Genomic DNA, 26,000 nt, shown 5'->3' with positions numbered 1-26,000 from the left:
GCTTATCAAAATGTTATTCTCATTTATGATCTTTAGGCACACTGGTTGGTATCTACATGCATCTAAGTTGGAGAGAGGTGATGACCAGCATTGTCCTACAGGAAGGATATCAGGGACACAACAGACGAGGAGATGGTGGGGGCACACAGTCCATTCCGTTGTGCTATATTCCTTTAAACAACCTAAAACTTTCACTGAAGTGTTCCATATACTTCACTGATTACCCCATCTACTTATTGATCCATCTATCCATCCCTCAATCCTTCCATCCACCCATCTATCCATCCATTCACCCACCTATCCATGTATGTATCCATTATCCCAAAACTTTGAGCTCTTCCTACACTGTGCAAGGCAAGCCTCTGTTTATCCAAGAAGCAAAGGCAGAACATGACGGAAAACCAGTCTCCACGTGTGAAGGATTGAGACATCAATTACTGCTCTAAAAAGACCTTCCAGGATTTAAATTAGAAACCCGTTAGCTTTCTTCTGTATCTTGGGAAAATACCCAGAGCTTCTCATCTTTGGATTAATATTGAGTATCATCTGATTGCTAATTTCCATGGAGGCCTCTTGGGCTGCGAACTTCATGTTTTATGTGTCCAAGCAACGAGGCTGCATCAATCAAACCCGTGGGTGTGCAGAGTTTGCCTGTTTTGCAGGCTTTGCCATGGCTTTGCTTGTACTACATCAATCTTCCCCGGCACAACACATTTTAATGCAGACCATCTATGCATCGTTTTTCTTCTCTCCTTTGCTCCCAGAGTTTAATTGATTTTTCTGTTGATAAAACATGTGCTCACCTTGCATTCCTTGCACCTTCTTGACAACTGCCATTTGGTTTACACTTTTTTTTTTTTTAATCAGAATTGGCAGCCTATTTTTAAAGCAATCTGTCAACCCTTTTCATCCCTCTGGCAAGTCACTTTTACTGAAGTTGTCACCAGGCTGTGACCAGGGATGACCAGGGATTCCTGAGTCTGTCTCGATGTAGGCTGGGCTGACCTGATCAATGCTCTCTTTGGGAGGCTGTTTTTTCCCCCAGTTGTATGGTCTTTGGTATGCATCCTCTATCCTGCCTCCTCCCATCATTCCCTGTCCTCTTAGGAAGTTCGGAGTAAATCCTTAATCACTTTTGCAAGTCTTTCCAGGCTAAGCCACTCAGCCAATCTTTTCTTTCTGCGCATGCCCCTAAAGTGGCAAATTACCGTCGTGAGACTGATGGGTGAGTTGGCAGGTAGGCTGCCAGGGCACGTGGCTCTTCCTGCGGGAACGGGCTGAACCTACCTGAAGGGAAGGAGGATTGGGCAACAGACTGTGATAAAAGCAAGCAAATAAACTACACATTCGTTCCGTTTGGAAGGCACGATCCACTTCCTCTGTCTGGGCTCTGCGCACTGGGAACTGACAGAGCCGCAGACAGAACAAACCTGAGCCTCCGAATCGCCACGGGGAGGGTTAGTCACCAAATGCCCAGAGGAAAGTACACTGGGTGACTTTAATCCACCTGGGATGGGAGTATTGTTGAAACAGCCCCCCCCCCCCCCGTGATTGATATAAAAGGAGCATGAAGAAAAGGCTCGGGAGGAAGGGGCTCTCCATGGTTCCTCCCCCAAGGGCCGACTGCACCATGCTGTAAGATCTTAGAAGGTGCAGGCTTTACCACGGAACACTCACTGATGGATCCTTTGCTGGCTGAAAGGGGCAGTGTAGCAGTCATTCTCCTCCAGGTCTGGCAGTGTCTCCTTGTCCAGCCTCATGGGCTTCTTTGGTAACCATCTCCGAAACCTGCTTATTTGTTTATCGATCCTGTGGTACATGGAAGGAAAGGCAGAGAGTACAGCATGTAAGCTATCAGCCTGAAACATAGGCGCCACAAAGACAGCTCCACACCCTCCAGAGATTCTCCCTACACCCAGAACAGCCTCATTTTTCCGGATGGAGAGAAGAGAGCTGGGGACCTGACATTCCTTCACAGTCTCTTAAGGGACCTCAATATCACTATCTTTGGACAGATTTGAATGACATATTCACCCACATGTTAAGGAATGATGAACTGGTCACAAGGTTGGAAGGTTCTGGAAAGGAAGTAGAAAGTCCTTTAAGCCTGCAATGTTACTTTTTGTAGAGGCTAGCAATGCAATTCGTGTCTGGGAAAGGCAAGGGCAGAGTTGAGTTTTAGCTGTGGTTAACTTGGGGCTGGGGCAATAGTACATCCTGACTGGGTACAGGGAAGATGAGGTCATGATTTTGGCTCTCTTCCTGTCACACCTCCTCTGGCTCTCTGGCTTTCACCACGGTTTTCAAAAGCTCACAACTTCGGCCCTGGGATATCAGGGCACACAGGTGTCACTCTGGCCGCTGTGCACAAAAATGCCAAGTGGAAAAAAAAAGGCTAATGATGTATTGTGGTTTATAAAAGGCATTTTCCAAACTGCATTATCCTCAGTCATTCTGACTGCTGAACACCTCTAGCTTCCCACTGGCCAGTTAATAGAAATCGCTCAGCCCTGCTCATGGCAAACAACTAGAAAACGCACCAGACTTCAAAATATATATGCTACCTCAGTATCGACATGACAGAATGCTTTCTCTGGGTGAGCAAGTACCTAAGCCAAATGGCATCTGGTGGAGATAGGATGCATAGGCGCTGTTTGCACTTTACACACACAGAAGAGACCCCAAAAGGTGATTATTAAGTCCAAATTAGCCAGACCTGACTCTTGATTTTAGGGATCCCCGCATTTGCTGACAAAGGGGCTTAAATGTGAGGGATACAGAAGAAACAGATTTCCTTAAGGAAGAAAATACTTAAATGCTTTCTATGTCTGTTAGCCAACAACACAGCATTTGGGCAGGATTTATTTTTCCAATTAAAATATCTGTATAACAACTTTATCATTTGAAGTGAATGGGATAGTTCATGCTGTTAACTTCGACTGGGCCAAGGGTGTCCAGATGACTGGTAAAGATGTTACTTTAGTTATGGTTCTGAGCACGTTTCCAGAACGGGGCATGGTAGAGTGAGACAAGACTTTGGCCATCACTAGTACACATCCTTAAAACTGCTGAGATCCTGGATAAAAGCAGAAGGTGAACAGTGCGTAAATTTGCCCTCTTTGGGCTTGCGTTTATCTTCTGCCTCCAAACCTGGTGATCCAAGGCCTTTTTACTTGGACCATGAGATTTCCTAGGTCATAGGACTTTTTAGCCTCTACAATCTTGTGAACTTAAAGCCCTAAGTGAGTCTGAAGGCCAGATACGCAGTAGTGCTGGTATCTGAGGGCAGGAGACAATGGATGTACTAACTCAAGCAGAGAGCAAACTTGGTACTATCCATCCTTTGAAGAAGCAAGGCATTGAGGTTCCCTCAAAACAGTGGTTCTCAACCTATGGGGTCGAATGACCCTTTCACAGGGGTGACCTAAGACCATCAGAAAACACAAACACACATTTTCACATTACAATTCATAGCAACAGCAAATAACAGTTATGAATTAGCAACCAAAATAATTTTATGTTTGGGGAGTCAGAATTAGGAAGGCTAAGAACTGCTGCTGTAAAAGATGAGAATTCCCCAACTCAGTAAACCAGCTGTGCCTAATGTATACCTAAGGGAGAAAGACAAGAACAAATAATCCAACCAACCAGAAAAACAACCAACCAAGTTACTGGAGTTGAAAAATACATCTCAACAATAACTTCAACTACCAACAAAGAGGGGGGAAAGATTAGTTAATCTGATAAAGAAATAAGATCCGGCAATTTATTGTCTCCAGTAAAATACCTCACTGGCAAAGATATTCCCAGAGTTGACATCAAAGAATAGAAGTCACTCCATCAGGAATATGGAAACCCCAAATAAGCTGGCCTTGCTACTCCAATACATGAGAAAACAGACTTCAAAGCAAATGTATCCGAAGAAATAAAGTCCCTGCATATTAATAAAGAGAGAAACACACATATACATACACACACACACAGAGGGGAGAAAATTTATGTATACAGAAAACATGAGGGCTTCCAGTTTCATCAAACAAGCACTACTGAGCATGAAAGGTCAGAAAGGTAGGGACGCAATGGAACAGCAATAGTGGACAGTGTAGTGTTATACTTCCTTCAGATAGGGCCCCCGAACTGAAAGGCCACAGAAACTTCTGACTTCAACTGCATCAGTCAAAACGGACTCAACAGAGATTTTCAGCACTCTGATTAAAAGATACAGAATAAAGGTCCTTTTAGCAGCCCAAGGCACTCTCTCTAAAACAGACTTCATTCTAGAAAACTATTTTAAAACTAACAAATACAACAGAATCAAATGGTTTTTCTCCTATATTTTCAGATTATAGTGGAGTAGAGACATTCAGAAACTACTCGGATACCTGAAGATGGTGGAATACAATCTTAATAACCAGCAAGTCACTGAAGATATCAGGGATGAGATTTAAAACTTCCTAGAATCAAATTAAAATGACGCTTCATTTATCAGACCCTCCTGAATACAGTTAAGGTAGTTCTAAGGAGATCTGTAGCCATGAATGCTAACTTTGAGTTTAACCAGAAAGGTCTGATAAAGAACCTATCATGCACCCCGAGGTCTTAGAAAAACAGAAACAAGCCAAATTCTAAGCACCAGGTAGCAAAACAAACAAACAAACAAACAAAAAGATCAGTGCAAAACTTAATAAAATGGAACCCTAAATAATCATACATAGAATTAATCAAACAAAATTTAGTCCTTTGAAAAGACATAAGATAATCCCCTAATCAAAAGAAAGAGAGGAAAGAGCAAAATAATAAAGTCATGGATGGAAAAGTAACGCTATAAAAGAGTCCGATGAGGATCAGAGAAACGCTAGGAAAACCCAAAAATCTAGAAGCAATGGATAAATTGCCATAGCATATGAATATGACCTACCAAAGTTAAACCAAGAAGCTATACACACATCCACACCAAGAATGAGATTTTAGCATTAATAAAAAGTCCACCCATAAAGAAAAGCCCAGTACTGGATAAATTTATTGCTGATTCACAAAAATTTTAAGGAGCCACTAATACTAATTATTCTCCAACTGCTTCGGAACAGAGAGGCAGGCATACTGAAAGCAGTGTCACTATGATGCCCAAACCAGTAAGTCACAACCAAAGAAGAAAACTACAACCCAACTTCTCTGATGACCTGAGATGCAAATGTTCTCCATAAAACACTTGCAAACCAAATTTAAGAACACATTAAGAAGGTAATATACCATGGCCAAGATGGTTTCATATCAGAGGCAAGGTTAATTCCACACATGCAAATCAATAACTGTAATACAATGGCTAATTAGACTCAGGGGCAGAAATCACAAATCACCCGAGTGGACGCAAAGGAAGCCTTTGACAAGGTCCCACATCTCTTGCAGACAAAGGCCCCGGGGGAAAGCAGGAACAGAAGGAACATAGCTCAGCAAAATAAAGGCTGTGTGGGGCAACTGCACACCCACGTTCTGTGGAAAAACAGGAAGCATTTCCTTTAAAGCCAAGCGCGAGATGTCTGTGTTCGCTGCCCCCATGCGGTGCTGTGCCTCAGCGAGGACCATGAGAAAAGAGAAAGAAACAAAAGGGACAGAAATAGGAGAGGAAATCAATGTGTCCTTAACTGCAGGTGGCAAGACCCTGCACTTCACAGGCTCTAAAGACACCGCCAGAAAATTATTAGAGTGGGCACACACTTTCAGCACAGTTACACAATAAAAAAATTATCAACGGATAGCAAAGAATAGTTTTTTTCTATATCAATAATGGACTTGCCAAAAAACACAAATGAGGAAAAGCATAATAAGTTCAAAAATAGATCTAGGAACAAGAACAAAATATAATGGCATATACGCATGAAAATACCCTAATAAAAATCCAATAGTTTGAATGCTAACAAAAATTTAACATTAATTTTTGACTTTAAAAAAGAACTGATAAGGTATCACAGTTTTTTTTTTTTAAAAATAGTTTGCCTCTCAACATTTCCCTTTTGAACTGTACACCAGGAACCTCCTAAGTTCACTAGTGTAAGCTCAGGGACTTCCTTAACAGGACTCACAAATTAGACTTTCCCCATGAAGCTGGTTGACTGCCCCATAGCTCTTGGCTTTCTCTCATCTGATTGCCTTATAATTCATTCAAGGAAGAAGACATTGGCCAGGAGGTTTTCTGTAATGGAGCTTTTACCTGTCACCCCACCTCCAGCTTGCAGTACTAATCAGGTTGCCCTCTGCAGAATCTGGGCTCTGTGTGTGAAGTGACTAGGAATTCAGGCCAGCTGAGTAGCAGCTCTCTGCACAGACGGAAACAAATGAAGCCGTTCGGAAATCACACATAAATACTCAACGGGAATGAAGTGGCAGCTCCCAGCAGCCAGTTGTGTCACCACAATGTAAAGAGAAAGCCCAGGGGGGCGATAAAAATGATTAATTAATTGAAAAATGAAGGGTAAAAGGAAGAGAAGGGAGATTGGTTTGGCAGAGAAGGTGAAGCTGCTCCTTGTTTATCATCATGCCTAAATCCTGTCTCTGTTGTCCTATCGGCAAAGCTGCCAACTTTCCTGAGTCAAGAGTTATAAAACAGGGTAATAGCAATAGCAGGCATAATCGTGATCATCACCACCACCACCACCACCACCACCATCATCATCATCATCACCACCATCATCATCATCACCATCATCATCATCACCATCATCATCATCACCATCATCATCACCATCACCATCATCATCATCACCATCATCATCACCATCATCATCATCATCACCATCACCATCATCATCATCACCATCATCATCACCACCATCACCACCATCATCATCATCACCACCATCATCATCACCACCATCATCATCACCATCACCACTATCATCATCATCATCATCACCATCACCACCATCATCATCATCACCATCATCATCACCACCACCATCATCATCATCATCACCATCAACACCATCATCACCATCATCACCACCATCATCATCATCACCATCATCATCCTTTTGACCCTCAAGGTGGTCAGGAATTTCATAAATGAAGATGTCTGTGAAAAGCTTTGGAGATGTTTTCAGACACATAACAAGCATTGGTGATTTCTAAAGGAGCACACAAGACTACTGGGACAATGAAAGGAAGCAAAAGAACTAGATTTTAACAACACTATAAAGCTGTAATCCAAGTACTTGGGAGACAGAAGCAGGAAGATCAGGAGTTCAAAGCCAGCCTGGGCTACCTGAGACCCTGTCGTCTTATAAAACTAAAGCAGACACACAAACAGAGCAAAACCCTACAGTGGAAGGAAGAGATTCAAAAGAAGGTTTTGATAAAAGCTGAGACGCTTGCTGGGTTTAGGGGTGTTGGGCTTTCCCTGGGGAGACTGTGCAGAAGCAGAATGAAGTCTGGAGTGCCCAGGCTCTAGAAGACCTACTCCACGATCTGTGCTTCTCATAATGACAGACAATGACACCCACACTCAAACGAGGCCAGTAGCTTGTGTGATTTGTCCTGCTTGGCAGAACTGCTCCCAAAGGTGCTCTCGCGTGAATGCCAGGAGGAGCTTGTCTGTTATGCTCTGTGGCACCAGAGCTTCGGAAGATAGAAGCATAGCGGTAGGACTTAGGGAAGAACATTCTGGATGAATCAGACGGGATCCATTAACCATAGCAAAAGTTAAAAGGTGAGAGAGCTGCCTCTGGGTAGAGGCGAGAGAGAGAGCAGATGGGGAGATGTGAAAGCAAAGGAACAGGGGACTCACGTGGCTGCCCTTGAGGACAAGAAGGGCTAGGCTGTCTTACTTATAGAAGTCAAGAATGACTTTCCCCCAACAGTCAGCAAGGATGTTGATTTCAACCCTCCTATGGTATAAAGTGGCTGTGCCAGAAACCTAAAGAAGCCTGGATGCAGATTACCTTCCTGGGAATCCAGGTAAGAGCCAAGACTCAACTCTACCTTGATTGTGGCCATTGAAGACCTTGAGCAAAGAATTCAATGGGCAAGCTCAAATATTAAACTTATATAGGTTACTAATTTTATGTTGGTCTTTGCAGCAGAGTTTGTGCTGATGTGTTATGTGGACGCAGCTCTTAAACACAGTGTTAGTCTGACCTGCCCTAGAGGCCAGGCTCCCAAGGTAATAAGGTTGCACTCCACAAGTGTTTTCCCACTTCCCAGGCAGGGAGAAGAGACCATGTCTCTGTGGCTAGGATGCAGTGAATGTGAGCTCTCCTAGGATGCTCTCACAAACACTTTTGTCCCCAAACTCCCAGTCTCAGACTTCAGCCAGGCAAAGGAGAAAGAAGATGAAGGCCAGGGGCTGGAAAGCGTGGGGCTCGTGGTGGAACTCTCCGGTCTGCTTCTGTGTACCAGTGAGTCCTTCCTTAGCTGTCCATCCACATCAGGCTTCAGTGCTGCCATTTCCGAATGCTCACCAATTATGTGTTCTTTATGCTCATAACACTATGCTGGTGGGGGCTTGGGGGTTGGACAGTAATATCGTGGGTATAGCATTGTAAACGAATGTACTAAAGAACTTTCTTTGCTGCAACGTGTATAAAATCTTCCACATACAGGGATGAGTCAAGAGTCAGCTAGAAGCCAATTCATAGTCCAGTGGCTTAGTCTGCTAACTCAGCCAGCTGCTGGGTGAGTGCGAGGGACTAAACCTCCCTGAGATGATATGTGTATCACATAAGATGGTGTGAACATTAACCAAGATCGTGGCTGTAATGCTTACACAATTCCTTAGGTGTGCAAGGGGCTCCACTTAATGCTGGTTCCTAAGATAAATAAAATGATGATGACGGGATTTTGAAGTACAGAGTGCCAATAGAAATTAAAAGGATCCAATTATTCCCTATATGCAGGGGCCGTCAGTCCTGTGTTGCCATGAACAAACATCTCAAAATGGGCAAAGCTGAAATTTACTGTGATATGTTAAAGGGGAAAAATGAGTGATCCAGAAACTGTCCCCATTCATCTCTTAGGACTGTGGCTTACTTCCCAAAGTCTCCACTGCCTGGAGACAGGTGGGGCGGGGGACATGGTGAAGACCTTGGCTTACTGGTTTAGCATTGATTTTTCTTGGATACATTGTCACTTTGCTCATTTTGCTCCGTTTATCCTATTTACTAAGCAAACACCCTCTTACAGCCTCCACAGGCAAATCAATAAAGAGAAGATGTATCACCACTTGGGCATGTCTGGGGGCCTAAACGCAAGTTAATATCTGAAGTACAAGGTGAACTACTTTTAGAGAAACTTCTTTGGATGGTGAGTCTGGGCTTTTCTAGCCTTTGTGGCTGGGAAGGTTCTAGAAAAACACCTGACAAGCAACACACACAAATAGGCAGGTCTGCCAGCTCTGAAAGAATGGCTTCCCTGGGGGATCTTAGGAAGCCTTCATGTAGACCCTGGGACTCTTAGGAGTGGTGATGGGTAGAGAAAGGGTCCCACGCAAAGGACCGTCCTTACTCTGGCATGCTGGCCTGCCAAAGGCCTTTATAAATTATCTCTTAGTAGCTGTAGGCATATTCTGGAGGACAAGAAGAAAATCTTCTTTTACTTTGAGCCCTAAATACCTAGTGGAAATCAACACTAGTAACTTGATCAGATAAAATTTATGAGCCAGGTCTTTTTCAAAATTTTTAGTTTGAAATTATGATGTGATTACATTTTTTCCCTTCCCTTTCCTCCCTCCAAATCCTCCCATATATCCTGTCTTAGTCAGGGCTGCCATTTCTGTGAAGAGACACCATGACCACAGCAACCCTTAGAAAGGAAAACGTTTAGCTGAGGTGGCAGCCTACAGTTTCAGAAGTTCAGTCCATTATCATCAGGGCAGGGGGCATGGCAGCTGGGAGTATGGCAGCGTGCATGCAGACATGGTGCTGGAGAAGGAGCTGAGATTTCTACACCTTGATCAGCAGGCAACAGGAAGTGGTCTGAGACGCTGGGCATGGCTTGAGCGTATATGAGACCTCAAGCCCACCTCCACAGTGACACACTTACTCCAACAAGGGCATACCCACTCCAACAAAACCACACCTCCTAATAGTGCCACTCCCTATGAGCTAATAGGGGCCAATTACATTCAAAGACCGCAACCTCTTCCCACTCTCCTTCAAATTCATGGCCTCTTTTTTCACTAATTGTTATCCCATGCCTATATATATATATATATATATATATATATATATACACACACACATACATATATACATATACATGTACATTCCTAAATATAATCTGTTAGTTCCATAAATGTTACTTGTATGTGTATATTCAGGGCTATTTGGCACTGGAAACCAATCGGTGTGTTATTCCCTGGAGAAGACTGCCTCTCTTGCTCCCAGAATTCTTCAGCTGCCTCTAGTTAATTGCACAGGGTTGAGGCCTCCCAGGCTTTCCCCCTCTGGTTGAGTATGGTCATTGGTGTCCTACTTGTTTGGCTCATGTCTGAGTGGTCACATTGGTGAGACTTTATGGTTGACATTAATAGGAGACATAGTCTCACAGCAAACTCTGGGATCCTCTGGCTCTTACATTCTTCCGGCTCCCTTCTTCCCACGATGTTCCTTGTGCCTTAAGTGCAGGAGGGAACCGGACCTTCTTTAGTAACACTTGCTTTCTTCTGGACCAGCATATTACAGACCCATGTTCTACCAGGACATTCAGAGAGATAATATGAAGGAGAGAGGTGACAGATGAGCTTTGTTGGTCACTTTTCTTAGCAGAGGTAGCTCATAGGCCTTGTTTGCTGGGAGTGAAGTTCCCCTGGCCTGCCAGCAGCCAACAGGAGGCTTGGGTTTCCCTTTCCTCTTCTCAGAACCAAGTCCCATGCATTCACCCCATCTCCTTGGATAGGAATTAGGTGTCTTTGGAAGCGAATGCCACTCTTTCAGGTCACGGCTCTCCTATCTGGAGTATAGCTTAGATACCTTAGAGATGACTCCAAGGGCCTTAGAACATTTGCATAGGTTAAATTTTAATAGTAGGGATGGAAAATTACAAACCACTTCTCATTCTGTTAGTATGCCCATCTGATTTAAGTGTAATAAGCAGAGCCTGTAACGCATAGGGCCTAGCATTCCCTCCGTCTAGTATATAATAAAGGAAAACACCCAGGCAGAAAGCCCACAGCGGGTGTGGAGGAAAATAGAGAGTTATGAGACTTCAACTCTAACTGCCCACAATAATCACATTTGTTACTTTGTAATATTTTCTGAAGATTGTTTTCCAGGATCATTTTATCCTGGAAAAAAATCAGGCAAAGAAGAGATGATAAACTCTCCCCCATTTATTGAATAGATAATCTATAATGCCTGTAAACCTGCCTAGAAATTAGAATCAAAGCCGTGTTTAATAGACCAGGCAGCGGTATTAAAAAGTACTTATTACAAATACATGAGTCTGAGCTACATGAGGATGGTTTATAGGAGTTGGGTGAGTTTTCGATATAAAGATGCTTAGAAAAGGTGTTTTATTCTCGCGAAAAATGAAAACAAACAAAAAACCCCCCAACTTCAGAGGTTTATCCTTAAAAGAGAGTTGGGTTGGACAACCCATTGATGGGTTAATGGGATTAGATGCAATTTATGTAGATGAAATTAAACAATACATTGAATGCCCACATACAGTATGCCAGGAGAATTTCAGAAGGATGCAAGTTGAATGTTTCCTTGCTGGGGTGCTATTAATATCACAAGCGGCAGCTGTGCCTTTAGACTTGCGTTTCAGAGTTAGCTCTGAGGGGCGGATGCTCCTCAGCATTTGGGTTAGTCTCTCCTGGGGTGAGTCACTGAGAGGAATAGGGATCACACTTCCTTCTTAACTGGCTTTTCAATTAGCCACTAGCCACTGGGCTTCAGGAAGTCCCTTGGCTCCATTGCCTAACAGCAAGGAAGACCATCTCCAGAGCACCTTACCCACTGCTTACTACTGTAACTGGGGCTTCTTTTTCTTTCCTTCTGCCACATTCTTCCAGTGTGTTCCATGGTCAGTTGTTCCAAGAAGATCATTTCTGCGCTGAATATCAACTTTTGTCATGACAGAGTTTAGTGGTTTATTAAGCCGTTCTTCTGGTTCTAGATAAGCTCATGCTCACAGGGTCCTCTTCACACTTGAGGGACATGGTCATATATTAAGCTTAATCTGCTTCCCTCCTCTTGACTCCTGTTCTAATCCTTCCTTTCTTCCCCTTCCTTCCAAACTCCTTATCAAGACAGCAGCGAATACTCATTGCCTGTAAATCCGCGATGCTAAGATAACGTGTCTTTAGTACAGTATGTGCTGGGTACCTATGATCTCAAGACTGGGGCGGCTGCACAACAAGGATTTCTGCATGTTCTAGGTTAGTCTGGGGCTACATAGTGATTTCCATGCCAGCCTGACTACAGAGTGAGATTCTGTCTCAAATAACCAAAAAGATACAGCAACAAAAACAGAGCTCTCTCCCCAGCACCATTTTTAGTTTAAGAGAAATGTAATTTATCAACTGAATTTAGACTTACTGAATCAGAAACCCTGAGGATGAACCCAGCCACCTGTCTTTTTAATATTTGCTGAGTAATCCTGATGCATATTCGAGGATGCTATATCCACATGGATGGCTACTACAGCCACCACTGGCGACTTGTAAAGGTGCTAAACAGATTCCCGTTCATCGCCACCCATCATGACACATAGTAGGTACTAGATGCTGAAAATGTGAAACAGCAATTGCTCTCCTTGGATTCCCACAGCATCCCAGTGACGAGATGGGATGAGGTGACAGGGATAAAGGGTACCAGTGGGATGCAGGAACGAGGCATCTTTGACCTACTCAGAAAGTTCAGTCACGGAACTGAGTTTTGAGGTCTGGGTAGGTACTATCTAGGCGAGAGTAAAAAAAAAAAAAAAAAAAAAAAAAGCACTATCCAGAAGGACTACTCTGTAACAATACGTAAATCCAAGCTGCATAATGCATTGGGGAGACACGAGCGTTCACACAGATAAGGAGGCAAAAGACAAAGGAAGAGAGTTCATCCAGGGCTGTGTTTAAGCTAAGCCCTTTTCGCTTCCTCTTGGCTATAGAGGACAATTTGCTTTCCAATAGTCAGAACAGAGGCAGAAAGAGAAAATGGTCTAAGACAGGCAGGAGGTAAGGACGGCTCAGCTAAGGATGGCCCTGGGCAAGCACAGCATCAGATGGATTCTAGAAGTTACCCTGGAACAGCACGTGCAGAGTTCAAAAGGCTGACCAGGGAGGGCAGAGTGCAGCGTGACCCTGAGGCACACGTCACACAGCCATGCAAACAGTGGCACGTGAGGGAGACACCATGGAGTCTAAATGGCTACCTGGCAAATAAAATCAGGGCTCGCTAGAATTAGAAGGCTCTCCTTTAGAAGAAACTAGAACAGAGTGAGGTAAGAGGGGGGAACAGGAGGCATATACACACCTGAGATTATTTCCACAAACATCTCCATGAAAATCAACTAAGAGATATCATTTATGAACACAGGCCATGCATGCAGCCCTCAGGATCCCCCTCTGGTAGACATGAAGTGTTTTCATTCTAGAGAAGTGGAAATAGAAATGTGGGTGGGGTCCAGAAATCCACGCTTTAAAATTCCCCAGATAATTCTGATGCCGGATGAAGTCGGAGGACTATTGACATGGGCTGGAGTGTGGTACAAATCGTCCACCGAAGAGCATTATACGGGAAGGGAGTGATCCGCACCACGGTGAGTGGGAAACGCCACACCTATCGCCTAGTGAGAGAGCTGCACAGAGAATTGTTGAGAAATAACATCTCGGTTTCTGTGGAGGCTGCTTCTCCTGCCATACTCTGCTGGTACATCATACTTGAGGACGCTCACCAATGTATGTTACTTACCACTCTACACAGATTATAAGTAGCATAGAAATTATATATAATGCATTACATATATATTCTTTATTACATATAGACTATAACCAATGCATCTACATATTGAATCCCACTGAACTGAATTACCTTAATGGTTTACAGAGCCACACAAGGGATCCCCATTTAAGTCATTAGTTCAGTTAAGGGGGAGTAGGCATAGAAGAGCAATTAAGGTTTTGAAGTTAGAGGCACCAATGGTCACAAAATGAAGCCAAGTGAAGGATATCACTGATGTTTCCCCCTTTCCCTTGGCTTTTATAGAACAACAAGGAAAACAAGCTTCGGAAGGATACGAACTGCAGTAAGAACTTCGTTCATTCAATGGTTTTTTTTTCCTATGTTGAGTGCCATAAGAGCTCTCCTGTACCATCTGAATATTGTACCAACCAGACATCACAAATACCAAGGACTCTCCCATGATGCAGGAATAGCCACCAGCTTCTTCGACGGGGAGGGGGTGTAGGGGGTAGGGGGTAGGGTGGGGGGACTGCTTGCACTTCCAGCTCTCAAATTACAAACAGCAGAGGGAGAAATGTATGTGGAAGCCAACAACGTTCAGGCTAAAATTTCTCTGATTGGCTGGGATTGGGGGCAATCGATTTTACAGGTCAGGCTAAACGGAAAAACAACCTCAACACACCTGCAGGTGCTGGTGAGCATGCTCCGAGGTGTGTGGGTGAAGGGGCAGATTCTGCGGAGGACATTTACAAGGTTTTTCTAGGCTAATGCGAAAACGTGACTACGTCTCCTGTCTTCCTGGGCTTGTTGCTCCTTGTCATTGCTAGCATGCAGTAGTCAGCAGCCAACCCCACGGGGACAGAGCGTGCTACTAACCTGCTCATGAACTTGTACCGGCGGGGCAGGTAATAGATTTTTCTCCTGGAAGAACAGCAAAAATGAAGCCAGTCGAGAAGAAAACCCATCGTCAGTTACAGTTTGAACTAGCAAGGAAGGAAAGGAGATTGGAGATAGAAGCCTGTAAGAGGTGAAGAAGAAAAAACTAGAGAGAGATTAACAGGGGGAAGTGTAGTCAGGACACAGGGCATGCACTTGGAGCTGTGACACCCCATGGACCAACGGTTTCCATCACTGCTTCTTCCTCTCATTATTATAATTGCCTCAGGGCTGCATCTGGCCCACAGCACACACACAGTAGCGTGATGCTTAGGGAGATTAGTGTCTCACACTGGTTCAGGGGAGGTCTACTCTCATCCCAGGAAATTCAGAGAACTAGGGGCAACATACATAATTTAGCAGACATGATATTATATTAGGGGGATATTTACATAGCAATTTATGTTTTCTCAACACTTTTATCATAATCTTGATAGAAGTACAAAAGCATGTATTTCACATCTACTGCAAGATCATAGCATCAGTAGCCTGCTATAAATACCCACGTGGGCATAACCACCTGACTACCAACAGGTAAACTCAACAGGCACAAACACAAAATCCTAGAAAACAAAAAAAAAAAAACCCAAGAACAGGACACAACAGAGATATGCTATGTTGCTTCACTTTAGTTAATTTGTTTAAGGATTTAAATGAGACCTCTGGGTGTAATTTGAGGAGAGAGCATGCTCACTGGACAGCTCATCAAACCCAATTTCTTCCCATAGTTCTGGTGTCTGCCAAGGGACCAGTTACGAGATTGAGGCAGTTCATGTGTATTCTGCATGGACATGGGCTACTCTGCTTTTGCAAAAAAGGGGATTTTACATGTCAAATATGAGCTGCCACGTTTGGCCAACAGTTGCAGTGAATACAAAGTCTGGGCCAGGCAGAAAGAGCGGATGGGTATAACATTTTCTTTTTAGGATATAATATTCTGCATGATTCTATATATGATTTTACATGATTCTACATGATGACACATATTTATAAGCCTGTAGATGAGTGGGTCACATGCTTTAGACTTTAGTTAAAAATATGCTGCTATTGACCCATCAATGGCTATACACACACCCACGCTAACATGAGATGTTGGTAAGAAAACTGTAGAAGGTGGGTATGTGGAACACTCTGTGCCATAGGTCCAATTTTCTTTTAAACCTAAAAATGCTCAAAAAAACAGCCTATTATTTTTAAACTACAAATTTATGGACACAGAGGTACTTAAGAAGCCAGTTTATTAGAGATTTCCCACAAAAGGCTATTCTTACATTTATTTTTAATAATTGCAGCATTAAGCAGGAAACTAAGCCTGAGATTTAGAATCACTATCGTCTACTGAAAGGAATAAACGTATCAGATTCTCCAGAGAACGTGAGCTCAGCTAAACTGACGTCTGGACACGTTCCTAAAACGGTACAGCGGGAGAATTCCACCTCTGGAAACACATGAGCCTCAGGTGAGAGCCACACGTCAAACCGAGGACAGTGCGTGCTCATGAGGGCTTGCATCCATCAGGTTCTAAGAGGCGATGCTAGGCCCAGGTAAAATCAAATCAGCATCAGTGAGGTGAATTACTGCCATGTATAACGGCATTTTCTCTTCCAGCTGTCTCCCTGCAGGAATTTCCACCTCCGAGAGTAGATTACCGCTCAAGTTCACTTTTAGTTTTCTGCTTTCCCCGTCGTCTTCGTGCTGCATAAGGAAACTACTCGTGCACGTGAAATGGACGAGCAGTCCATCTCTATCCCGGGAGGTCAGCTCCTTCAGAGGGGAAACCCTCCCAAGTACTAAGAGGTCTGGCTTTGTAGGCCACCACTCAGGTTTCTATCTCCTTGGGTTCTTCATTAGAGAGGTGCGTTCTTGCTTACAGGGGTTGTAAGTTTTAGCCCAGGGAAGGGATATTAGTGTTTATCTAAATGTAGTTCAGAGTGCTTTCTTTCCCTTTTGTTCTTAAGCATAATATGGTACTGGTTCATAGTGCATGGTTATTATGGCATCAAGTCACAGGATTTATTTTAGCATCGCATCTCTTAGCACAAACAATTGTTTTTCTTTCCTTCTTATTGTGCATGTGCATGTGCGTGTGTGTATGTGTCTGCGCCTGTGCATGTGTGTGTGTGTGTGTGTGTGTGCCCTTGACTTCTCAGATTTCCTTCAACATTTTAAATGCAGAAATAAATCATAAGTCCAGAATTGTGCTTATCTATTTGGAGAATTTTGCCTCCAGGAAAGCAGATGCTGGAAACCCCAGCTTATATTTTGACTTGATATTAGGCCATAAAGACCAACAAACAAAGAAAATAAAATGTTCTGAGAGACATATTATAAGCTTATGATTGAAAATTGGCCTTTTGTAAATCTGTAAACCTGTAAATCTCTCTCTCTCTCTCTCTCCCTTCCCCTCCCTCCCTCTTCAGAGTTTAGCAGACTGATGGTTTTCATAATTTTAACAGCCCACTAAGAGGCATTTTGTAGACCTGATGCCATCTTGCCAAATTCTTGTCCTCTATCTTGGTCTTCTTCTTGGCAAGAAGAAAACCCAAAATCCTTCACACAAGTCACTTTTGAACTGTCCTCAGCACTAAATCCCCTTTCTTTTTAGCAGATTCTCTTGGTGATCCCCCCCACCCTGCACCCCACTCCCCCCCCCACATCTTTGCACCTGGAATCTCGTGTTTACTGTCTAATTTTGCTTTTAATCCAACAAATGAAGATCATATTTCCTTAACCTATAATGAATTAAGAGCAGACACCGTGAGACAAAGGCGAATTTATCCTTTTAAATAACCTAGCAATCCATACAAAGTATCTTTATTCACCTTTGAACAATTACCAATTATTTGTCCTTATATAGAATTTCTGACTTCTTCATTTTAAAAATAGGTTATTTTTAAAGATCATATTTTATGAAATTTCTTAAACTTATTTCTTGGAACAACTGATTGTTCTTTCCTGGAAGGTACTGCTCAGCAAGGACCATGGTATCTGGTGTCTAGCTTTTCAAAGCAGCAATACACAGAAATTCTAGAAATGACACTCTCAAAATGCAAATGCTACTTGGAAATGCCACTTGATAACAGGAAGGAGTCACTGTGGGCACGAAGATTTATTTGCATTTTCTGAACATCAGGAAAATTTCCTGCCTTAATGACTTCTCCATCCTGTACTATGATTTTATTTGTTCCAAGAAACAGCATCATTAGGTTCACAGCGGAGCAGGAGAGAGAGGGCGAGCGGTGGGGAAACACAGTCCCACCTACCTGAAAGGCATCCTTACGTTCATCTGCTCTGCGTATCTTCCCAGGACTTCCCAGGGGGCATGCAGTTTTACAAAGATGACATCACTGTTTACTAGAGAGCACTGAAACAGAAAAAAAGAAGATAGATTGGAAAGTATATCCAAACCTCCCCCGGTTTAGACACAGCTGGAACTCGGAATGTACAAACTTGGAGTTTATAATTTGGGACATTCTTTGGCAATAAACCAGCGACTTAAAGTGTGCATATATTCATTTAGCCAATATGTCCCTGTTTCAAGCACTAGAGATCCGGCTGTGAAGAAAAGAAGAAAATGTTTACATTCTCCATAAATATTTAAAGGGACAGGTGCCAAAACCGGTTAAAAGAGAGGGATAAATTCAGACAGAGGTGAGCACCATCAAGACTCGGGATTCCGGGAAAGCGTTGTGTGGAGAAGGCACATGCTACTTTAGATAAGAGATCAGAAAAGGCCTCTTTGTGGAGGTCACCTGAGCTGAGACCTGAAGGAGACACAGGGATAGGCTGGGAAGAGAGCGAGGGACGCGTGCCAAGGTCGCGGGCTGAGAAATGAGTGGTAAGGTGTGTGACGTAAAGCGTGACGTTACAGGTTGCGAGGGTACGCAGAAGAGCATCATAGGCTGTTGGATCCCACTCTTAGAACATCGGGAAGCCATCTTGATTTTAGTGCTCAGAGATCGCTGTGGCGTCTTGGTGGAGAAAAAGTTTTAAAGGAGAGATTTATTGAAAGGAGAGACGGAGATTCAGGAGATGGTTCTGTGGATAACGGCTCTCAGCACAGAAGCACGAGGACTGGAGTACATGCCCACAGAACCCACCTAGAAGGCAGGTTGGCATGACCCTGCGGTAATCCCAGCACTGTGGAGGCAGGGGTGAGTCTGTGAGGTCTAGGCTCAGCAAGAGACCCTGCCTGAACAGATGAAATGGTGTCAAAGACGATACCTGGCGGCAATCTTTAGTTTCTGCACAGGCCCATACCCGTGAACCCACACATATGCAGACAGCCAAACACACACATACGTTACACACTCATACCCCTCCTCAAAAGAGTAAAGACAAGAAGAAATACTCCCAGTCGACAAGATGGAAACAAAAGTTGGTGAAGGAGTACGGAGATGGAGGCACCAATAAGATAAGAGATCAGAAGCTGGGCTGGTGCCAGGCAGCCTTTTCCAAAGCCTGCATTGTGTCTTTGGGGGCTTTTAAACCGACAAGTTACTTGGATAGGGAAGTCAACTAGACCTTCACACCTAGATAGGCACCCTACAGATTTTGGTCTTTGCCTATGGTTAAGAAGGACGTGAATGACCAACTAACTACAAACTCTTTCTTTGGGTTTTGCTCCCAGAGGGAGAGGAGAGTAATAGGAAGAAGTAGAGGAAATACAGTAAGTCAAAAAGTCTAAAGATGTAAGGGGGTCACTTTCTGTGCATGTTGTATGCCATTTACACTGTTTTCTCTTAATAATTCAAGAATGTTAGTGTTACCAGGACCTCCTACCTCTCTCTGGTAACAGTTAAGTTCCTAATACTCTACCCAGGCCCTGACCACTGTGCCCAAATTCCCTTCATCTGCCCAACTCCTGGTGCTGATAAGTAAGAGCTCATTGAATCCTGAATTCCTTTCCTACCCTTTCACAGTTTCCTTAACTCTTGATGCTAACTGGTTCACAGACCACCAGTCCCAGGTTCCTACTCAACTAACGCAAAATGTGCACATTCTAGGGAGAAACCAGAAACAGCTGCTTGGGAGTCCAAGACATGTCAACTCCAAAAATGAGTAGTAGACCCCAATGAGAATGACCTAAAGGAAATACCAGACAGAATTCAAAAGAATAATAGTCAAGAAAACACAGAGTTTGTTTGGTTTTGTCTTTTGATCACAGTGCAGCTTAGAAAAAAATTTATGGAGGCTTTAAATAGCTATATTAGAATATAGAATACTATATTCTTAACATGGACATCTTCCCTAAAGTGAATATGCCCAGAGATGCCATAAAAAGAATTTACTCCCCAGTATTGTTTTCTACATCAAATTTTGTCTAATTGAATAAATTATACTTTTTAAATGTCCTACCTTAGTCTTATATATTTGGTGAAGATTATTATTATGTACAGAGTGACTCAGAATAGAAATATTGAATTTGCTTGTCTCTTTTACTTTCCTCCCACAGTGTGTCTGTCACTCAGTAGGCTCTCTCAATTCTTCTGTCTAACAAGTAGCTACTGAATCTTTATCATGACCACCTTGTTCTGAGGCTTGAATGGAATAGAATGAGACCCTTTTAATAGCTCTCTAAATTGTCCAGCATATTGGCCCTGATCAAGAGGAGATGAGTAATTAAACTCAGGGTTCCATCACCATCTTTTCTCAGACCTACAATGGCTTCCCTAGGTATATGGTGGCCATCATCTACGTCCTTATAGTGTGAGCTAAGATATGAGTGTCTCTTAATATTTCGTATGACTTCCTATTGTCTTTAACATGTAAGTCTGAACACTGCCCCATGCTTACTTCTTTTTTTTATTTTTTTATTTTTTATTTATTTTTTTTAACTTTTTTTTTATTGAGAAAAGAGAAAAAAAAAACAAATTTCCTCCTCCTCCCAGCCTCCCATTTCCCTCCCCCTCCTCCCACCCTTCTCCCCCTACCCCCACTCCTCTCCCCCTCCCTCTCCAGCCCAAAGAGCAGTCAGATTTCCCTGCCCTGTGGTAAGTCCTAGGTCCTCCCCCCTCCGTGCATTTCTAGGAAGGTGAACATCCAGAACTTCTTGCTTAGAAGTGCTTTGTAAACAAAATTTTTCCAAGGATTCTCCTTCAAGGTTACAGTAAGGATCTTATCCAAATACAATTTATATTTCTAAGATTGTCAGTAGGTTTTTATAACTACAAAACAGGACTACTTTATAGGCTAGTCATTTTTTGTAAATTGTTCAGATGAGACAGACTGCATCTTGATATGTCTGTCTACCTAGTATTACACGTTACTACCTCCATACCAAGAGCCAGATGACTTTCTGGTGAACACATTTAGTGAGTTGGCAGAATTCAATAGCCTATGTATGCCCTGTAGGTCAACGTAAATGGAAGGAATATGCACGGTATTCAGAAGTGAGAAGAAAGAATGTGTCTTTGGAGTTTGACTCGGCAGCCACTCAGGTGAAAAGCCGCTGTGGTCTGTGATAGTGATCTGAGCCACTTGTTAAGTTCAGATCTTAGCGTTGGTGGGATTTAAATATTTTTCTTATTACAAAACGTATCTTGAAGTAGAACATATGGGGTTAGATGTCATGGGGTGCTTGAAATTTCAAAATAGGGAGCTTGAAAAACATTAGGTATTTCTTTCTTATATTATCTCTGTTGAGAATACCAATGAGTCTTCAAACATTACTCTATGTGACCACAAATCCTTTCTGGAATAACAGGGGACAAAGACAACCAAAAGCATGATTAATAAACATCCTTCAACCTTAAAAAAAAAGAATAATAGTAACTGCATTCAAATAACCAACAAAAGACAAAATCAAAGGCATGGGATGAAATGAAGTCAACACAAGATATAAGAACAAAAATCAATCAAGAGAAGAGACTTACTGAAGAAAAGCCAAAATGAAATGATGCCTGAAATGAAAAACCTCAAAAACCCCAATAAAACCCTCAGCAGGAAGAAAGCCCCACCAACAGAATGGATCCTGTGGGAGACAGAGCATCAGGACTGTAAGACAAGACAGAGGCAGTAAAGGTCAGTGACAAATTGATGAAAATCCACAGGCAAATGTTGGGAGAGCTACGGGAAACCAGGAAAAGCTGTAACCTTTGCATTATGGGCATAGACAAAGGAGTAGACTATCATACCAAAGTCTATTGTATAACAGACTTCCAGTAAAACCAAGGAGAAAAACTACCACACTTAGAGAAATAGATTCCTATCTAGTTGTACCTTGGTTCTGCCCACTGAACCAGAAAAGCATCTCCTTATGACATACTACCAATTCAAGCATTAAAAATATAGGACAAAGGGAGGCTATTGAAAGGTACAGGAGGGAAAGGCCAAGATTTTCAGGCCCCACAAAATAATGCCTGATTACCCAACAGAAACATTCTAAGCCAGACAACCCTGGAGAGAAGTATTTCATGCCCCAAAAGATCACAACTGTCAACTCAGGTATTATACCCAGCAAACCCATCTATTAAAATTGAAGGAGCGATAAAAACAAATTAAAGGAATTCATGTCCACTAAGCCAGAATACTGGAATACTTCAATCTGAGGAAAAAGATAAACACATTAAAGAGGTCATAGGGAATAAATAAATGCCAGGACAGTTAATCAAAAGAGATCTAGGAGCCAGGCGGTGGTGGCGCACGCCTTTAATCCCAGCACTTGGGAGGCAGAGTCAGGTGGATCTCTGTGAGTTGGAGACCAACCTGGTCTACAAGAGCTAGTTCCAGGACAGGCTCCAAAACCACAGAGAAACCCTGTCTCGAAAAACAAAGAGAGAGAGAGAGAGAGAGAGAGAGAGAGAGAGAGAGAGAGAGAGAGAGAGAGATCTAGGAGAACACCACAGAATCAAAAAAGTGACAGGAATTAAACAAATATCTTTCAGTAATAATTCTGAATATCAGTGGTCTCTATTTCCCAAATAAAAACACAGACTAGTAGATTGGATCAGGAGACAGGATCAATCTTTTTCCCACCTCCAAGATACACGCCCTCACCATCAACAACAGACAAGGGTGAAGGAGTGGGAAAAGGCACCCCAAGCAAATGGAACTAGGAAACAAACAGGCCTATCAAGCCTCACATCTGACAAAAACAGACATCAAACCAAAAATAGTGGGAGACACTGAAGAAAAACTTATAGATGAGGACTGAAAAAAGATTCCAGTAGCCTAGAAAATAAGACAATAACCAACAACTAGGATTCCATGAAACTCAAAACCTCAGTATAGCACAGGAAACTATGAAATGAATGACTAGGTAGTCCAAGGAAGAGGGAAACCATCTTTTTCTTCTATTTATGACAGAATACACTAGTGTCTAGAATACACAAAGAGCCCCCAAAGCTAAACATTAAGGAAACAACCCAATTGAAAATGGTGTAAGGAACTGAATGGAAAATTCTTTTAAGAAGTATTCTTCATCCTTAGCCATCAGGAGAGTACAAATTAAAGCTACATATTTTAAGATTCTACCTCACCGCAGTTAAAATGCTCATTGTCAGGAATACAATAACAACAAATTCAGCCATGAATTTGACAAGCAGGGAAGTCTTATACATGGCCAGTGGGACTATAAACTTTGGAAATCAGATGCAAGGTTTCTAAAAAACAAAGTCTAGGAATAGAACTGCCGTAGGACCCACTTAGGAAACCCTAACCCTAACCCTAAACCCTAACCTATTCCACTTCAGGGCAGAGACCCACCAGCCTTTATATGTTACCATGGAGACACCTGCACATCCATGGTCCTTACTGCTCTATGTATAATATTCAGGGAACAGATCAACCAAGATATCCACCAACATAAAAATGGATAAGAAAATTGACATATATACTAACAGAGAATTATTCATCTTTAAGGAAAAATAAAAATTATAGGTAAATGGATAGAACTTGGACAAATATATGCTGTGCGAGGTAACTCCAGTCCAGAAGGGAAAATTCCATATGTGGATCCCAGTTTCAAATTGTGTGTGTGTGTGTGTGTGTGCGTGTGTGTAGTTAGTTTGGAGAATAAGCAGAAGGCAGGAAAGCAGAAAGGAAACCTTCATGGAGGGGCATGTTAAGAGGGGAGGAAAGGAGGTTATAGAGGAAAGGGAGTGTGGGTTGCTGAGGGCAGGGCTGCCTAAGCAGGGAGGGGAGGGGACTGTGGGGCAGCAGGCGATCAAGGGAGCAAGGTGGAGACCTAACCCAAATGAAGGGAGCATAAAAATATGGAATTCTACTATCCTGTAACCCAATTTAAAAAGAATTAAGTAGGGGGAGGGAATACTGGTGTTTAGTAGATTAAGAAGGGACAATGTAAGGAGGGATAATAGAAGGTAATGAGTAGCTTAATCAAAAGCAAGGATATATGAAAAAGCCTATCGAACCCTACTAGTTAACTAGCTAATTTCAAAATGCACCTTAAAAGAAAGTGTTTGAACAGAATTGACCTACATGGGTGGACTATATAACTTCCAGAAGGTTTGGGTTATTAAGTGAAAGTCATAGTCCAAGGCATGGGGATGCCTCCCTAGTAGATACTGGCCAGGGTGGCCCCAGAGGTCTCCAAAACAATACTGTTATTCCCATTGCCCGTGGTTACCCACCATGAAGACACAGGAAGACCCTATACTGAAAACAACATACTCTTCGGCTACAGGAGACAGAAACACCAATTTCAAACTGGTCAGAAGACGTTCTCCCTATCGTAAATGTTCATAGTACTAAAAGGGGCTATTCAGGCTGCAGGGAGAGAAAATACAAAGACCTGAAGTGTGGAGGGGCACATTGGGTAGGATATAGGGGAACTAGAAGGGGAATGGTATGTGACTATGATCATATTTCATATGCATATGAAATTCTTGAAAGTAAAGAAAACTTTAAAAGAATATCAACTTGATTTTTTGGGTAGTTGATAAAAACAGAAGCTCAGCTTTATGTTCTCTCACTCCAAGGAACTACATTTTTATTCTTACGTGGATGCTTTGCCTGTCTGTATGTCTGTGTAGCATGTGTGTGTAGTGCCTGAAGAGCCCAGGGAAGGGATGGGATCTCATGGAGTTAGAATTATAGACGGTTGGACACCATGCGAATGACAGGGTTCTCAGGACCGTCTCAGTGCAATGCTGAAATCCCCAAGAGAGAAGGGCCAGCACCCGAAGATTTATTTGCTTTGCTCGCTGAAATTCCAGTGTGGTAAGCCCACGATGTTTTTCCAGGAAACCACAGCTTGTGTTTACTTATTTTTCCTTGATATTTAAATAACTTATTCACAGTGCTTGATGCTGACAAAGCACTGTCACGTGCTCCCTCATCTTATCCCCACTCAGGAGAGCAGCCTTCCTGGCTGGTTTAGGGAAGAGACAGGCAGATCAGCTGATTCACGGCCAAGCAGAATATCTGTCCCAGGTGCAGCTGATCCCGTGTCCACAGCTTCAGGTGCCTTTGTGAACTTTATCTAGTGGCTTCTTAAGGTGCACGTTCTCTGAATTGACCTTCCATCAGCTTATGTAGGATAATCTTGAAAGAACATCCTACTTTAGCAGTCAAAGCAACAGAGCACAAGGACACTCATGAGAGCTGTAAAGGAAACGTACTACCCATGAGCCAGCATTGGACTGGGAGCTGTCACATTCATTTTGATTCTCTTGAGAAAAATGTTGACCAATTCCCACAAATAACGATATAATAATGTTTGTGGGTACTATATGCTTTTGTGTATCCCTTTCACATGACCATGGGGAAAATTTGATGTATGTGGCTTATTCCTAGTGTTCAACTCGTTAAGCCGTAACTCATAAGGCTGACCTATGCAGAACACTTCCTGAGCTCCCTCCTTGACGAATAGGTGTGTAGCAGATGACTGGTAATTACCAGCTCGTACATCACCCTTTTCTCCACCGCTGAATGATTACGCTGCCATTTCAAACAGATCTTGCCTTGTTATTAAGTGTCCCCTGCCAAAAAAATCCAAGCACGCAAGTGTCAGAGTGAACAGAAGTGGCGATGGGCTATGACATTAAAATACTGCAATCAACATTCCTTAGGGAAGAGCCTGGGTGAGAAGAAAAATGGTGGGTTGGCGGCCTTTGGAAACATACGCTTCGGCAAAGAACTGGAGAAACTATCTTGTAGCATAGGAACTACCTGTAAGAGAAATAGATAAAATACTCATTTCTTTCTTTCATT

At 42.8% G+C, this 26,000-nt stretch overlaps 1 protein-coding gene across 4 annotated transcripts in view; it reads right to left on the bottom strand.

The window, feature by feature from the left end:
- Ano4 (anoctamin 4) overlaps positions 1 to 26,000 on the bottom strand; it is a 320,973-nt gene that overhangs the window by 81,428 nt on the left and 213,545 nt on the right. For 3 of the 4 annotated variants that reach the window (XM_041677181.1, XM_041677189.1, XM_041677199.1), the window contains 3 exons: positions 18,089 to 18,189; positions 14,766 to 14,810; positions 1,678 to 1,809 (listed from right to left, as the gene is read on the bottom strand). In XM_041677181.1, the coding sequence (XP_041533115.1) occupies positions 1,678 to 1,809; positions 14,766 to 14,810; positions 18,089 to 18,189 (278 nt within the window). Of the gene's footprint in view, positions 1 to 1,677; positions 1,810 to 14,765; positions 14,873 to 18,088; positions 18,191 to 26,000 lie in introns of those variants that run through there. The other variant, XM_041677208.1, reaches the window with a different exon arrangement.

This window comes from Microtus oregoni, unplaced genomic scaffold, assembly GCF_018167655.1.
Source record: "Microtus oregoni isolate MIOR12 unplaced genomic scaffold, Mior012 000001F_ref0000356, whole genome shotgun sequence".
NCBI lineage: Eukaryota > Metazoa > Chordata > Mammalia > Rodentia > Cricetidae > Microtus > Microtus oregoni.
The sequence above is the reverse complement of the archived record's forward strand: the minus strand, read 5'-3'. Positions and strand labels throughout refer to the sequence as shown.